The 12,861-nt window shown below is 36.3% G+C and overlaps 1 protein-coding gene across 1 annotated transcript in view; it reads right to left on the bottom strand.

Moving 5' to 3' along the window:
- Window positions 1-711: 711 nt before the first annotated feature.
- Window positions 712-12,861, bottom strand: part of LOC145988371 (microtubule-associated protein 1 light chain 3 gamma-like) — a 45,290-nt gene continuing 33,140 nt past the window's right edge. Inside the window, exons 3-5 of the mRNA XM_083123252.1 lie at window positions 5,174-5,280; window positions 3,747-3,930; window positions 712-1,747 (exon numbers count right to left, since the gene is read on the bottom strand). Coding sequence (XP_082979378.1) covers window positions 3,753-3,930; window positions 5,174-5,280 — 285 coding nt within the window. The 3' untranslated portion in view covers window positions 712-1,747; window positions 3,747-3,752. The remainder of the gene's footprint in view (window positions 1,748-3,746; window positions 3,931-5,173; window positions 5,281-12,861) is intronic.

Here is a 12,861-nt window from a genome sequence, read left to right as displayed (position 1 = left end):
AAGCAGTTTATTAAAAATTTTAAAAAGTTAAAAAAATATAGAATATATTCTTAGTTTAGTTCTCTGTCTGAGGAAGACCCTGATATAGGGTAGAAACGTAACTTGTAAAGTGCTTTTAATTTTTAATAAACTGGCTGGTCAGCAACTTTAGTGTAGTATACGAGGTATAATTGAGTAACTTCTGGCAGTTTTGTAACCCAGACTTGCATGATTGATTTTTCTAACAAACATTATTAGTTTATAGCTGCATAAACTGACATTTAACTTGCATAGGACTTCTGGATAATTACAGTCTTGTTTGTAAAGAAATGCCAAAAACTTGGAACATCTTCATGATTTCTTCTAAAATCATATGGTATTCTAAATCTAATGCAAAGAATCCAGCCAACTAAAATCCAGTGCAATCATTGTGATAAATTACTATTTTCTCATTTCCTATAACTTCTCACCTATCTCGGACCATACTGAACAACTTCGGTGATTTCCAGCAGCTACAGACCACAGGATCATACTTTAGAATGTGTAATGCTAGCATTTGCACACTTAGAACTAAATCTGCATATCCTCAACAACAATCACCATGTAATTGCTGGTTAAGCTTGGTTCAAAGAGGGGGGGGGGGACTTTGCTCAGCCAACTTTTAGATTTTCACAATTTGATTACACTGAAAATCGGAAATGGAAGGTACAAGAAGAATGATACAACCTTACATTAGAAAATGAATATTTACTATAAAATGCATTACAAAACTCATATAATGAGAGAATAGGCATCCAGTTGAAGGAAATGTTTCTGGAAAAAAATCTTTGCTCTGTTGTATTTAATAAGATCACACATTCACATCAGGTACAATTTCATTACCAGAGCAAAGATGCTTACATAAGAAAAGAAACAGTATTATCACAATTGTTAATATTAACTAAAATTTGTTAGCCTTCTTGCAGTAGGCATTATTCAATAATTGCAAAATATAGTATTTACATAATAGAAGTATGGATATACCTGAATTTAAGAGTATGCCAAAGCCCACTATAACAATTTCATGTTCAAAAATAAGCTAAAAATTAAAATTGAGATAAATTGATTTAAAAAGAGTCAGAGACAATCCTTATACATACTTAAAATTATATTACACTGTCGGTACACAAGTATTCAATATGGAGTGACAAGAAATCATGGACTTTGTTTAGAAAATCTGTTATTTCAAGCCAAACAGATGGCACCATTGCCACATTTAATGGATATATATATATTGTCAATATCCCCCATTATGAATACCGTGTGTACCTTACATCTCAATGGACTGAAATCCCAAAGAGCTACTGTCAAAATCAAGAAGCACATTTTTTTCCCATGACACGCACTGTCTTTTTTACCAAATATTTAACAAACCGTGCATTCCATTGCACAAACACTTCAAACTTTCTCAACCATTCACAACAAAAAGAATCGCTCAAAAACTACACACAACAAACTTTTAACAACTTGTCATGCAGTATGTCTCTATACTGCTTCAATGTTGCATATATAGATTGTAAGTGAAGGAACTTTATTGAGCAATGGTCTTGATGATGCATCTGAACACTTATGTGCCTGTTTAATCGGGAAGAGATAGTGTGAACACTCCTTTAGTTCCAGCTCTGGCCCCAGTGGTACTGCTTTGCTGTTGCAGAACCAGCAATTCTGACCAGCAGAATCTCTGCATGTTAAGCTCCTTCATAATGAATGAGTGGATGATCAGTCTTCACTGAAAATAAAGAAATTCATGAGAAGTTATCCAAGTTAATCTCCTAACAATAAAGCATCATGCCAATATTTTCATGCAGGTAATGATTACTACTGTTGGCACCAACCTTTACAACTGAGTGGGTTTTGATAAGATCTGTTTAAAAAATGATAAAAGGTAGACTTAAGAAGTTAAAATGGTAATTGGAAGTTAAAAATCAAGATAGCAGTTGCGTAAGTAACTTCTTTAATCTTATAACAAAATATTATTTTACAAGAGGAAGTAAAAGTATGTTCCAAAAATAGTGAACATTATCTGTATGTCACCTGACAATGCTCTAAATATTTAGTAATGTCAGATAAGCTCCAAGTGTTCTAATACATATTATATAACATTAAAATAATATATATTTTTACAAGACAACATATTGTGTAGGGAACATCCTGTAAAAACAGTATGTCTGGCAACCGTATCCATGAAGACCCTGAATGGAACGTTCACCATAGAAAATACCATGGTATATAAATTATACTTTTATGTAAAGACAAAGTGGCAGAACTTTGTAGTATGTTAAAGGCTACTTGGAAATACCAGATCACTTAATATGATTAACATTCAAAATGTCTTGAAAAGGAACAAGACATTACATGTGGCAGGGTGTCAACCAAAATAACAAATCCAAAATTCTTGACTTTTTCATGACTTTTCATTGACCTTTCTTTCCTTTTTCTTGACCTTTCCCCCCTTTTTCTCAACACTTATTTAATCGCCCCCTACTTAGGTATAGTTGAAAATTAAGAATTTCACATGTACAAAATTTAATTCTTAGGAAACAAATTGAGCAAATCTTAACCACAACTCAATACAATTTTAGATTTTCAAATATTCAATTTTATCAAATCCCAGTACAGGTATATAACAATATAAATTCACTACACAGTATATACTGTAAAAATAGCAAATATTCTTGACCACAAGCATAATTTCTTGACCTACCTGTTGATTTCTTGACTGGTAGACACCCTGTTAACTCACGTGTATTTATATGTGAGAATTATGTTTGCACTGAGTATCCCACGTAGACAAATAAGCTCATGACTAACTTTAAAGAATATCACAGGCTCATTTGACTATTTTAAACTGTACTACTATTATATACAGGGTTGCCATAAATTATGTTCCCAATTTGAAACTTAAATTGATCACATTTCATAAAATCCAGGTTCACAAAATTAGAAGTTTGAAAGAAACTATTTTTGTTGGTCTACATTGCAGCCACATAGAATGCACTGTTTGCCACCAGGAGTGGCATTAGAGAAAGTGGCTTTCATTTCAAAAGAGCTTTTCCCACATTCACAAATTGTTATTCATATGCAACAACATTTTCCCTACCAAGTTTGCTGAATATGCATCCGGGCATGCAATTTGAAAGCCATACTCTGAATTTAAGGTAAGAAAAAGTCGACAGACAGACTGCAAGTAGAGAGGAAACCGTGGAACGGTTCCGTTCAAGCTTCAGCTTGAGCAGCTCTGGGCTTACTCAGCCTGCAAAAATCACCCCCTACCACAGACCATGTTTGATTTGTGACTGCATGTCAGAGCAATCATCACAGCAATTGATTATGATGTGCTGCAATGTGCCCAGCACGGATTCAACTGCAGGCTGGATGCGTGCTAAGTTACTAAGCTATCCCATCTTTGATAGAAGCTATTTTTTTCTAAATTGCACTCCTGGTGCAAAGAGTGGCTGCAAGGTAGCTCTGTGAGTATCCAAACACTAGACTCGTCAACTTCATCTCACCTGAGAAAGACTGGTTCAAATAGGAAACATTGTTTAAAAACATGTGCGCCAGAACCAGTAAAAAGTAACTGGAAACATATTATTTAGTCTTAATAATGTTGGTAAAAGGTAAGCTAAGCTTTACCAGAATTTTCAGTTTGGTTATTTTAAGGATATTTCTATTTGAATCAGCTGTCAATATTTAAATTTAAATTGAAATTTCCTCAATCATATACTTACTTCTCTTTATGTCCTCCAACTTTCACCCCCAAATACTTCTTGTGATGCGTAAGTTACATAGAGAAACCCATCTTCATCCTTATGTTCGTTGTACACCTCTGCCAAGGTCCTCGACAAACTTGCCATACTTCTGTTTCCCACGAGCAAGTAAAATGCCTGATGAGAGTTCAGCTGCATTCTGTTCCTGTTAAATGCAACAAAGTTTTAATTTTATAGGTGTTCAGCCTATGAAACTCAAATGTCATACAAAAAATAAAATTAAAAAACTATTTAAAAAAATCTCAATGACAGAGCATGCCCTACATTTTGAGCATAATAATTTGCATTAAGAAAATTAATCTTTCAGTTGGAGATACAGGGGAATTAGAGTAATTCATTACTATAATTTTCTCAGATTTTGTAAAAGATTTGATATTTGTTGGGTACAATGTTAAAGATGGTAAATGTTCCAATTTTAACCAAAACAAAATTGAGAAATGAATAAGCGAATTTTTAAAAATATCATTCTTTTTTTAAACTGAAATGTGTCTGGTACACATTGTTTACTGTGTAATGTTACATTTTGGCAAAGCCATATGTTTGTGGACAGTCTCTTCTAGTGATTTGTCAAGTGATCAACACACATTTCACCATTGAATGTTCCAGGTTCAATTCCTGGCCTGAGCATGAGTTTTTTTGTGAATGTCTCATCATCAGTTTCATCTAATCATTCATCCTCATTGCCAAAATTAGGTAAAAGAGTATTGGAATATGAAAAATAAAACAATATAGTTTCAAATGAATGTACCAAAAACAATTTTGTTCATATTTCTAACATCAGGGGAAACTACCCAAATATTGCATTTCCAGTATGTAGTGGGTGGGGGGGAGAGGGTTTATGATGGCATTAAGGCCCCTGCCCCTTTCTAAGGAGAACAAAAATCGAAGAAAACTTGACTGTATAGGGGGTTTATAGATTTCTCATTTGTAGTCATCAAATCCATAAAACCCATTTACAGTCAACTTTTATTTTTTAAATGTGGATAGATTCATAGGTACACTGCTGACTGAATGAAGTATGTGTATCATTACTTGAGATGGGGTATAATATCTGCTGTGAATACTTAGAACTAATTCATATAAAAATATACAAAATAAATTTTTAAAAAATCCTTCACCCATAAGAATATATATTCTACCCTCAGCTAATAGATTTCTAATTCTTTTCCCTTTCCAAAAGGGTGATATATTATTGATAGTTTAGAAAAATAGAAATATTTGACATGCACATATCTCATGTTGCTCTACCAGAATCCGCAAACATCATAGGTTTTTTTTAAAGTCTGATATGCAATATTCTTTGACAAAATGGAGGGCAAATTTGACACTCATTGAAGATCAGACTACTTCTTTATGACAAAATACCGAGTGAAAGGAACAGCAATTACCTGATGATTGTTACAAACTGTGACATTGTTATTTCCTGAGGAACAAGGAACTTAGTTTTGTCAAGTAAAGGCAGTGATATTTCCTTGTAAAATCTCTCCACAATAACCTGCAAAAGAAGATGAAGTTAGAGTTAAAATGTGGTACTATATTGAGAAGTATTTACTGTAAAATTTGATAACTTATAAAAATTAAAATATATCCAAATATTTTCCTATTTGCAAAATTAGATGACCAAATTAGTGTTTTTTAGATATGTAAACTAAGAATAACATGAGAAAATATATTTTTATGCTAAGCTTATTAGTATTGTGAAGTTTCCCATCAAATTTGCAGTAAATAACATGAATGTTATATTCACAATAAAATTTCACAGGCGAAACCCAAAAGGCAATCAAAATGCCCCCTTGTCCCAGTGAATTGTACACCCCTGGCTTCAAATCTAGGGCTCCAAATAAGGGCCTTCCCTGGGAAGAAATGCTTTCAAAGGGCCACAGTGTAAAAAAAAGAATGAGTGGTATGACACATGGAAAACAATTAACCATCCATCAAAATTTGAACGAACAGTTATAATCAGAGATATGGTAAATTTCCACAAAGTTGTTAGCGCAGCATCTCTAAATGCATAAATCCTGGCCTGGATCAGAATTTATATATATATGGAAATCCAGAACTAGCAACATCATAAGCTCAATAGCAATATTATCATCCAACAATTCCTGTACAGAATCCCGGGCCCCACCCAACATTTTGAATAATGAAGAGATTCTCTCACGATACCTGCCAGATCGGTTACAGATATATTTTAGAGCTTTTGAGAGCTATCACTTCCATCTCATCTTCAATAAGATGCCTAGGAAACCTCCAAAAATCTGAGTCGAAGGGCATAAAATATCTGCAGTTTTCCCATGGACTGCGCAGGATAGTCAATGCTTGTGGACTGTCCCCTGCTTTCTGCACAAGTTACTCTTATTTCCTTTCGATACTAAAGCCAAAACTATATTTACGGGTTCGAAAATGTTTTTTTTTACCTTGATCATTCTATTCTTCTACAATTACGACAGATCTTCGTCAGTATTAACATTAGTTTCTGACAGACGAAGTTAACTGAACTATACAAGGGTTTTCCATGCTTATCCATAGTGGTCTTGCCAAGAAGGGTACGGTTTTCTTTAAGGCAAGAATCGTAGGAGGAAAATTGTGCCCAAATAACTTGTAATATAGGTCACTATGTATATCAATTGTGACTATTGTATTCATAAAATACTGTGTTTATAAGAATACTATCATTGCAGAAAATTAACAATTTTTTTAGATGTTCTTCACAGAATATGTATAAGATGTAAAATTACGAGAAACCCTTAAAATCACGTCAAATGCTAAATTTGTGTTATTTCACTTGTTAGTATGAATCAAAAATATGTTTAGTATATCAATTTATCCACTCAGGTAATTTCGGGGAAACAACGTTTTTGATGTTATGGCGACTGAGAAAAATAAGTCTCAAAATCTGTCGTGTCATTTTCATAAGTTTTTACGGATTCATATTAAAATATGTCATAGTTCAGGGGGTGGCCCTGGCTACGGACCCACCCCAAATATTGTATTTCTTATGCATAATTTTGCATTTTGCAAGAATTTAGATTTCGTTCTTGTATAAATTAATGGGTTTGTTGTAGAGAAACAGGCTCCAGAAGTCTGCCATACTGAGTAATTTTAGTTTTATTACCATTGATGCAAAACTACCAGACGCCCCGATTTGATCGGAACAGTGCATTCATTTTTAATCTGTCCAGAGTTTTTTCGAACTGTAGTCGTGATGCGAAAATTTATATTTTTGCTTAACTCACATTTATACATGTCCTTTATTTTAATAATCATTGCTAACACGTATGATTTACTTTGTAAATATATTATTTTTTAAACGTGAAATTATGGCTATTCAGTGGTCCTGGTATAAGAAAATTAAGGGAAATTTGAAAATATTGTTACTCTGCAGAACACAGTAGCTACTATTCTCACATAGCTTGTGATAATTCGAATGTAAACAATAAACGCCAAACTGTACGCCGTGTGACAGCCTTTGTCTAAAGCGACTGTATTGCTGATTGGCAGGCAGTGACGACGCCAGAGGGGGACAGGGGGCGGACGCCCTCGTCCGCCCCCCCCCCCCCCCCCGACTGAAGTTAATGAAATATCGAATAATAAGAGAGTTCATTTCTAAGAGTATGACTATTTTCACCTTGTCTAAGTGGTGTATTCTGCATGATATCACTTTTCCTGCTTATAATACAAACTTTGCTAACAAATACTAATTTGTTTTAGTGTGTGACTCGTTCAAGATTCAAGCGCCGACCTGGGCATAGGCGATTTCTTATTCCTTTATGTCCTGTAATCGTCGCGATTATTCTAAGATTTAACCAGCTTTAAGAACTGGAAAAAAAGCGTTGAATGTGGATGGTTTTAAAACATCATGAACATTCCGAGGACCATAAAACATCATCTGTACTACGGGCAAATTATTCTAATTGTGGGTAGTTAATGACAACGTTAATTAGTAAAGGACATTCAAAGGTGATTCAAGATTTGGTTGGTTGGTTGATTTGGTGTTAAGTCCACTTTATGCCCAGTAAGGCTAATCGGGACTGGACATACAGTTTAAAGTGCCTCCACCGGGTATCAACCCCAGGACCAAAGGTGATCCAAGAAAACCGACACTACATGTCAGTTGTTGTGGATGCATCAGGGTTTCTTGCTATTCAGGGACTTGATTTTCGAGATGGCGAGTCTGAGGCAAACCTTAACAAAGGGAGTTTCTTCGATACTCTTGAAGTTAATTTCAAAATATGGGGATATTATTCGTGAGTGTATTGAACTTTAACCTTAAAATGCAAATTACACTCGAAATTAGATTAAAAACAAATTCATCTGCGTAATGTCCACACTTATTCTCAGCAAAATAAGCCAAGAAGTGTAGAGGCGAAAGTATTCGCATTGATGGCAGATGAAACAAAATACATTGTGAGAAAGGAACAGGACAGATATTTGTATCGCGGGCAGGTAAAAGAACGCTTTTTAGGATTTGCCACTCTTCAATCATTAGATGCAGGGTCGCTCCTTCTCGTACATATCAAAATCGAAGAACTTCTTCCCAAGAACTCCATAGGTGCCTGTAATTGTGTAGCACAAATATACGTTGGAGTGGTAGAGTGAGGTGCATAAGGGTCAGAATATTTCTTGAATCATGAGAACTGCAACCTTTCAGATTTTTATTCCTGTGATAACATTTACCTCAAAGGTTAAACGCAGTTTTTGCCGAAAACTCTTCGGCGTTACGAAGATGGAACAAAAGTACTCCATTGAAATCCTAGGAAAGTATAAATTGACATTTCACAAGGTTCACACTCTAGTTGTATTCTCTGTAACAATTCCAGTTTCCAATACAGCGTGTGAAAGCACCTTTTCGTGTTTGAAACCTTTGAAAAGCTTTGCTCGAAACAGGATGCTGGATGCAGCTGCCTCATTTGCCTGTCCTTGCTATTGAGAAGAAACGTCAGTCTTGGACGTCCTAAGGTGGGCGTGTTCTCCAAAGCACATACAGCAGAATTCTCCTACAGGAGAATTGCACTTCACTAAGTGACTTTCGTTGTTTCTAATACTTAAGAAGATTAATTTCTTCCAACGTCATGTTTATTTTGCAAGAAATTAACTCTTCGAAATATTTTTTCGTCATTTATATTATTATCTTATAACTTGAATATTTATATCAGTAGTTTAATCAAGAAAAACTAATTATAAAATTATAAATGTCTTCCAATACTGAAATGGGCCACCAGAAACAACTCAACTTGAGGCAGTTCCAACGAATAAAAAAAATTAATGCCTTTGTTAAAGCGGATCATATGGAGATAAATTCGTAAAGGACAAACACAAAACACCATACATGAATATAATAATTATTATTATAATATATTTATATATAGTGTTTTCGGGCGTTTTAATGTGACTGCCTCCCAACAATATTTTGTCGCCCCCAGTCACTTTTCCCTGGCGCCGTCACTTGTCAGGTCGAGGAAGTCTATCCGTCAGTTGGATTTTTTCAGTTACTTTGGACCATCATATTGCAGCTCTCTAACGTTTAGGTTTAGCTGAAATGCTACCATAGAAATACTCCCAACTGCATTTCGCCAACCACAGTCGGGAAGTGGTTATCACAGCGCGCTACGACTCCAGAGGTTCCGAGTTCGAATCCCGACCTGGACATGGGTGTTCTTTGTAAATATTCCTTCATCGATTCAATAATATAGCATCACTCATCCTCATCGTTGTAGAAAAGCAACGTAAATAACCCAATTCAATCAATCCAACAGCATTCTCGATCTTCTCTGCCCCCCCCCCCCCTTTCCTCCTCAAACAATCCTGGATACGCCTGATTCGGGGTTTGCTTTCGGTTGCATAGCATGAAAACAGGCAAAGGGGGAATTCAAGAATGGTTTGTCATTTTTCGAATTCATCATCCCCAAGAGGTGTGCATAATTTATATGTATAAACTTTTGTTTGTAGAGCAATGCAGTTTAGCAAAATTCCAGGAGGGGCCCGGTATTTGTATAGCCTATAATAGTCACTGAATTTCCAAACAGTGATTTTTGTTCTCGTACAAACATTGATAACGCCTATTTCTGGAAAGAGCAGGAGCAGTTCTGTGACCGCACAGCAACAAGATAATCCGAGCAACATGCTCGTCTGTTTGACCTCACGGTGAACCGACCAACCACACAAGGCTGTTACCAAGCTGTACTCATATTTTATCACTCCTGTTCTGGCCAATTGCAAAGTGGCAACTCCTGTTGACAGATGTTTGTTACCCTGAGCTCCACTGCCTGTAATTAAGTAATGAAGCACATTCAAAATTATGTTATCACTGGTGTCTAGCCACACCTTCCTGCTGGATTATTAGTACGTCAGAAAACAGCGTAGAGGGGTAAAATGTGTATTTCATAGGAAACACATAGCCGTTTACATATTTTGTATTTTTATTTTATGTCGCTTTTCTTCTACTTTTGGCTAATCATGATCAAGTGGTTGGTGAAATTGATGAAGGAACATTTCTAAGCCTGGGTTCGAACCGGGAAACCTTTGGTGACAAGATGGAAAGGCGACCACTTAACGCGATAGGCCACTGAGCCGGAAAGCACAGTTTACTCCCCCCTTGGTACTAAGCGGCTATTCGCGATTAAAATTATCCGATATGCCATCTGGTGGGATTTTCCGGAACTACTCTATGTAGGATACTACATCTGTTGAAGTCGTTCAAAGAATGGGAAATGTTCGAAAGAGTAACGTCTACTGTTGAGTTTTTTTGCTCTAAATCGTTTTGTGGGTCAGGACAAGTGAAAAGTTTACATATGTTTCCACCCCGTGGACTCGACAAAATGAAATTTGTAAATAAATCGGGGAAATCAGAATTGATTGACATAAGATTGGCATGGGGGATAACATTGAAGTACGGCAAGGAAATTACGAAGAATGCACGAGTCTGTTCACTTTATTTTCCGAGAGATGATTCTATTACCATAAAAGTAAAGTTTTAAACTGTTCTTTATGAATATTTTTTCCCCTAAAACAATGTATTATGTATGAAATTTGGAACAGGTGCAAGTCGATTGAGTGCGAAGATGAAAATAGTTTGAAGATCAATTAATGCCTGTAATATATTATCCTGTGTTATTATTAAACCGGCCTGCCTCTGTCTTTGGGGGAAGAACTGCAACGGTATGTTTACATTTTTTTTCCTGCCCAAGCTTTGCAAATACAGATGAATTGCTTTATTTTCAAATCATTTCCGAGAGTCCAAGTTAGAACCTGAGGTGCAGATGAAACAGCACTGCTTTGAAGAACCAGTTGCGTATACCATAGTTTCGTCTGCGTTTTCCGTGTTATTTTTGCCTATCATAATTAAATGCTTCGTTCTCAGAACAGCTTCACCTTCGTTATAGTTCCTGGAATTCACGTCGCATTCGCAATATTTAAAAATATCGCGTTTTCTCCATACCAGCCATGACAACAAGCTGCTATTACGTACTACCACTGAATGTAAACAAAAATTTATCCTACATAGAACGGCCATATTGGAAGCGACACTAGCGCTCAGGTGGTAATTTTAATTTCGAACAGTGCGGGGGCAAAAAGTGAAGGGGGGTACTCGTCGCCACTGTTGTGAAATATAAAATTCCGTTCCTTTCCGGATGCCCATGATCACGGAACCCAAAACAGAAGTGCGCAAGTACCCCTTCGCACTTGGGCCAAGGCTGTGAGAATTGTGTGGTGTTACTGAAAATAAAAAGGTAATCCGTACACACATGCAGTGGCGGCGAATGGGTTCCAAAACTGGGGGGAAAATACAGTATATTTCCCTTTGTAGATATGGTTTAGCATGGTGCGAGGGCAAAAGTGGCGAAAAGTAGGGGGGGCAACTGCCCCCTAATCGCCGCCACTGCACACATGTTGTGCTAAGATATGAGGATGCACGTGCACCTACATGTGTGAACACGGTAGTTGGTAGCTTGTTTTTTATTTTATTTTAATGGGAGCAGGGAAGATGTGCGTACAGCTGGATTTTTTTTTTTTTTACTCTTACAACCATTGATCGATGGGGGTGAATGAACCATCGAAGCATCCACGTATTAGGGTTCCAAGTGACTTAGAAATCAACCTATGAGAGAGAAGGTCGTGGAATTTTGAAAATGCATCCAGAACGTGAAAAAGTGTTCATTGTACTTGACAGGGTTTGGGAATAAAACAATCCTACTTTTTACTTGAATCAGCTTTTTGGTGGGATATATTCCATATAACATGTGCTTATTTTATTTGTTCATTTACATTGTTAAGCTTTTTGTTCTCTTGAATAAACAAGTGGGTTCAACACTGAAAACTTTATTAGCTTGTTATGCAATATGCATATGCAGAATGGTCTGAACATTTATTTTAAAATTGCCTGCAAAAATCGAGGATTTTGTTTTACCAAAATGAGTGGGAACCCTGTTGAGGTTTTAAGTCCACTATATGCACAGGTAGGCTAATCGGGACTGGACCTAGTTTAAAGTGCCTCCACCGGGCAGTGAACCCATTGAGTGGGAACCCTGTAACAGCAAATGTAGTCAATAAGGGTGAATAGTGAGCCCCTTCCTCTCAGTGTCTAAAGATAACCATAGACAGTAGTTTAACCCAAATAAATGCCGATCATCGAAGGCAGACGTCATTCACATTTTAAAAAATCAGTGCCGGCATTTTAATATAAATCAGTTTCAGCAAATTTTACGATGACCTGAGCGTACAGTTCATATCCATTATGTAATCCCTGATCATCGCAAAACTGGAATTTTCCATTCAGCAAAGTAGGCCGAGCTGAAGTTTGCCTTCGCCTGGGATGAATAAGCCGAGTCATGTTAGTCGACAAATCACGAGTTGCCTTGAAGTCTTCAAAGAAAAATAGCTACTTTGCAATTCCTTTGTCCTACAGCTTGTATTAGTACGTTAATTTATACATAAACGTCAGTGAGGAACAGTTAAACTTAGGGAAGTTTGCACGTGGGAATATTTTAGTGGTCCTTCCTTCATTCATTACTTTGACTATGGATCTGATGGTAGAGCTACCATTAAATATAGAGATTAGAAAAGCAGGAGATCTACT

This window comes from Lepisma saccharinum, chromosome 5, assembly GCF_977018435.1.
Source record: "Lepisma saccharinum chromosome 5, izLepSacc3.1, whole genome shotgun sequence".
NCBI lineage: Eukaryota > Metazoa > Arthropoda > Insecta > Zygentoma > Lepismatidae > Lepisma > Lepisma saccharinum.
The sequence above is the reverse complement of the archived record's forward strand: the minus strand, read 5'-3'. Positions and strand labels throughout refer to the sequence as shown.